Source organism: Triticum urartu, chromosome 7A, assembly GCF_056163025.1.
Source record: "Triticum urartu cultivar PI428250 chromosome 7A, HENAU_Tu73, whole genome shotgun sequence".
Classification (NCBI taxonomy): Eukaryota; Viridiplantae; Streptophyta; class Magnoliopsida; order Poales; family Poaceae; genus Triticum; species Triticum urartu.
In genome coordinates, this window is record NC_141879.1 from 661,391,080 (window position 1) to 661,395,951 (window position 4,872).

Genomic DNA, 4,872 nt, shown 5'->3' on the forward strand with positions numbered 1-4,872 from the left:
CCGCTGTCTGATAATTGCCACTAATTTCTATGCAGATGACACTGATTAAAAGCAGTGCGTGATTCCAGTCTAAAGTTTTGTTCATCTGTTGATGCGGCCGACGCGCGCTATGCCGACATTGGTTGCAATGTTTTGGATCACGTGTATTTCCCGCCTAAATTTTCGTCTGTTCGCGAAACATATATTCTATTTGAGCTCTCCTTTAGTACAAAAATTAACATATATTCAACTTTGTTCATGTTGATTAATATAAAAAACCCGAAAAACTCGCCAAAAACGAAAACGTTTACGAATTCAAAAATGTTCACATATTTTGAACAAAAAATCACGAAATTTTTAAAAAATGTTCACTAAAGTTGAAAAAAGTTCATCAAATATGAAATTCATCGATTCTTAAAAAAGTTCATTGATTTTTTGAAAACATTTCACTGAATTTGATAAAAGTTCATCAAATTTTTAAAAAGTTCAATTTTCAAAAATAGTTCATCTAAAAATGTGAAAATTTCATCAATTTGAGAAAAGAGTTCATCAAAAAATGAAAAAGTTCATGAACTAAAAAACCGCGCATTTAAGAAAATAAATAAAATAAAAGGTAAAAGAACTAGAAAACAAGAAAAGAAAAAGAATAAAACAAACTGACAAATGAATAAAAAGGTAAAACGGAGATATTGTGCAGAAGTTGGTTAGTGGCCTGGTTTTGTGGCCTGTTGATTTGTGAAGGAGGTCATGGGTTCGATTCAGTGGTTGTGCCTTTAATTTTTTAGACTAAAACACAGGAGGAAAAAACTCTAGACAGGCCGGCCCAGCAAGGGAGGTGGTGTGCGCTGCAGGCGCCAGTTAACGAAAATGCATGTTTTTTTTGCGGGTGAACGAAAATGCATGTTAACGGGTGCCTGCAGCGCTAAATAGGATTTGCCCAGGGAAAATGGCAAAACCAAAGCTACCGATCTCTAGTTCTCATTCTGGTGAAAGCTGACCCGTGCGCCCCTCACGAAAAAAAAGAGCGCGAGCATAAGAATTTCTCGAGCCCAAGATGGAGTTGTGGGCCGTGCACGTTTTTTCACCCTGCTTCTTTTTTTATAAACGTTTTTCACTCTGTTTCTAGTGCAAAGAAATCCATTTTTTCACCCCCAAATGGACAAATGAAAAAGATGGACTTGTTACTTTTGAATGATAAACTTATTCGGGCAGCTGGGAAAGAAGAAGGACGACTTTAGTCAAATTAATGAAGCGATCCCGCGGATACAGAAGTTGTGTTTGAAGTATGAGCTGCTGCTGCGAAGATGATTCTGGTATAATTTTAACTCTACTATCCTTGAAACCGGGTAAACCCTGAAGTGCAACTTCAGGGAAGTCTTGGGCATGTGTTGGAAGCATAGCAGCAACGCATACTGGCCAGTGTATTGAATCATAAATCCAATATAGCACACAAAAGTAAGTAAATTACAAGTTGTGGTCGATCACGTGTGCTTCACCATTCTTTTTCTTTTGTCAATTACATCATGGATACGTGTTATGCAGAGAAATTGGTTCCGTACTGATTCGATGCATGTTAGCCCATCTTTTGCTATCCTGCAATTTTATAACACCGGCAAAAAAAAATAATGGCGTGGCAAAGCAGTCATTTGCCTCTAGTATCTGTCAACTTTTTCGCAGACGTGGCAAAACAGCCCGCATTAAAAAATAGTCAAGTTTATAAAATAATTATCAAGTTAAATCTGAAAATATGGGACATGTCTTTACAAAATCGGAACAATAGTGGGAACTAGGGTAAACATTGAAACGTAAATAGACCTTAAGTGTCCCGTGAGACATTGAAAGTTTTATGAGTAATGTTTCGTGAAACAAACAAAACAAATAGATAAATAAGAAATATTACATAGAGTTTACTATCTTTTTAGAAAGGACTTAAATCAATCTTGATACGGAGTACTCTCTCCGTTCCTAAATATTTATCTTTTTAGAGGTTTCAAATGGACTATCACATACGGATGTATATAGACATATTTTAGTGTATAGATTCACTCATTTTGCCGCGTATGTAGTCATTTGTTGAAATCTTTCTAGAAAGTCAAATATTTTAGGAACGGAGGGAGTAGATCATAAGTGTTTCATGAGTTAGTGAAGTTTCAAGAAAAAACCCAAAAATTAATTTTCAACTCCGGTTAAATATATAAACATTGTTAAATGTGGTTAATGCTTTGGAAGCACCATATATACCCTTGAACTGATGTGTAGGTATGAATGTTTCCACATGTACAACTAGATTTATGGAGTCCATCCATGCAAAAGAAATTGGCTTAAGAACACAACAAGCTCAAGGCAAAATATTTATTTTTTGAGCACACATAATAATTTTTTTTGAATTTAATTTGCATTGTACATTTTTTTCCTAATTTTTAACGATCACCATATTTTCTTCTTGATGCTTATTATTTTGTACTTTATTCATTTCATTGTGTAACTAACCAACCGTTTTTATATTTCCTAATTTTTCCTTTTCTTGAATTATCCTTTTATGATAACTCAACCACATGTTTACCTTATTTACTCTCCTCTCAACTTCCCAACAAAATTCAGCTTTCTATTTTCTTGGTTTGTTCTGTGCTCGGCTGGGTTGACACGTGTACGAAAATATCATGTTAACTTCATTGTCCAAGGAAGACGCCTTGAACGAATAATCGATGCCATTTTTACTTTTCCGGGGTCGCATTATTCTCCAATCAGTACAGTGACGTGAAGACTTTCAGATAAATCCTTTTCATGGATTACCAGTCCAACACGCTGAGCAATTTCTCACGGGAAGAAAGAAGTTCCATCACCAAAAGTAGGAGCTCTGATCTACCAGAGGAAGCCCTCATGGCTGAGATATTAGGATCCGCGGTTGCGAGCGAGTCCGTGAGCAGAATTTTCTCGATCCTATCAGGCAACTCGAGAGAGGATGGGGGTGCGGAGGACAACGCCGAGAGGCTGGAGTTCGCGGTGCTGAAGATCCACAGCGTTGTGGCCGTCGCCGAAGACTGGCGCATACTCCACCAACCATTGCTGGACTGGAAGGCGAGGCTGAAGCGCGTAGCCGAGGAAGGCGATGGCATCCTGCGCGCTCACAGGAGGAGGTCTGCGGAGCGCGAACGGGACGAGGGGGTTGCGAGGAAGGCTGTTCCCGTTCACAAGCGCGTCACTCGGGCAGCGGCACGCTTCTTGCCTTTCCGCCGCGGCAAGGACGACGACGGTGATCCGGGCGAGGCGACGGTGCGGAGGTTCGAGAGGCTAGCGCATGTCGCCGATGAGTTCTTCCGTTACGTCCAGCTTGGGGGCCGCCCGAAGAGCTTGACGGTGTCCATGGAAGTTCCTGCGGAGCCTCTGCTTGCAGGGAAGACGCTCGAGTTCTCCCTCAGGAACGGCAGCCGGGACGCCCTCCTGCTGCTCCACCCGTGCGACGGCAACGGGGAGGTCGTTCTGTTCCTCTCCTGCGACGACAGCGCGGCGTGGGAGAAGAACGTGAAGCTCTGCGTGGTGTTCCAGCTACTCGAGCGTACCGACATATTGGATATCGTCATGTCTTCCTTGCAGCTGCTGCCTCCCCAGTTCGGCGCCGCCTGTGCGACGGCGAGGGAGTTCGTCAGGGAGGCGCGAGCGCAGGAAACGAGCTATGCCAGCGCGTCGTCCATGTCGATGCGGTGCGTCTCATCGGCGTGGAGGTGTCACCGCAATTCCACGGACGGGGGATGCGCGGCGACCGACGGCATGCCGCGGCTGCCGTGGCCGATCGTTCGAGTCGACGCCGTGTACTTCGCCATGCCGCAGAACTATTCGCCGGATGCGCCTGCGGACCAGAACAAGCTTCTGAAATTGGCATGTCATATCACTCCCCATCTTGTGCCCGAGACGTACTCCCGGCACTACCGGCAGATTGGGACGGAAACACTGCAAGAGCTGTCACCCGAAGTGGCCGACGAAGGAGCTTCAGCTTGCGGACGGGAGGCTGCGTGGTGGTGTCCTCGCAGCTCAACGTTTTTGTCGGTGGAACCAGAGTTTTCGGTGCCGCCGCCGACGCTGCAGCAGTTGTTCCTGGTGCAAAGCTTGAAGGGGGCAATGTAGTTCTTGGCTTCTCGCACTAGTAGCAGAAGCGATGCAATTTTTCAGTTTTACTCCCTCCGTTCCTAATTACTTGTCATAGATATGGATGTATTTAGATACATCCATTTCTGCGACAAGTAATTTGGAACGGAGGGAATATTATGCAATAAGGGGGTAATGTAGATCATGCCTAAGTGACATCTTGTAATTTCTTACTTTTATGTTTCACACAAATGATAACGCCCACACATGTGGTAGTTTTACAACTCGCCCACACGCGTGGATCACTATCCAGTCAAGTGTGCACGAATCTTGACACATTGAGGCGAAATCTGCGTGCCACGAAGGACAGGGCAGGTGTGTGTGGGCATTTGACAGTTCACCCGGACACCGGTTTCTCGCACGGAGAGGCCGCGGTTGCGAGTCGGACGTGCGGTGAAACTGCCGTCGCGCCCGCACGCCGCGCACGTCTCCTATTCATCATCTCCCACGTCTGCTCCCTTTCCCCTCATCGGTCCTGCAGTTTCCCACCCCGCCCTTCTTTACTTCCCATTTCCCCCACACCAGCATTTCCATTCGAGAGCAACGCAAGTTCTAGTAGGAGTAGTCGAGAGGGGGAGGAGGCGGCGGCGGCGAAAGAGTCGCGGGTATTCGTGGCTGTCGTCGGTGTTCACCGGACCGGAGCGTCGTCGCCGGAGCAGCCACCGCGAGTAGGTAAGGCTTCGAAGCTTTCTACTGGTCCAATCCGCCTCCCCTCCTCTCGGTTCACATCCTTCTCGAACCCTTTCGAGA

General features: G+C 45.2%; 1 protein-coding gene across 1 annotated transcript; it reads left to right on the forward strand.

Moving 5' to 3' along the window:
• Positions 1 to 2,748: 2,748 nt before the first annotated feature.
• LOC125555648 (uncharacterized) lies at positions 2,749 to 4,346 on the forward strand. Its single transcript, XM_048718533.2, has one exon. The coding sequence runs from the start codon at positions 2,764 to 2,766 to the stop codon at positions 4,099 to 4,101; it is 1,338 nt and encodes a 445-aa protein (XP_048574490.1). The 5' UTR covers positions 2,749 to 2,763; the 3' UTR covers positions 4,102 to 4,346.
• Positions 4,347 to 4,872: the final 526 nt, after the last annotated feature.

Bases quoted from the DNA above. Each gene is read 5' to 3' on its own strand.
- LOC125555648 (XM_048718533.2), top strand. From the start codon at position 2,764: ATGGATTACCAGTCCAACACGCTGAGCAATTTCTCACGGGAAGAAAGA.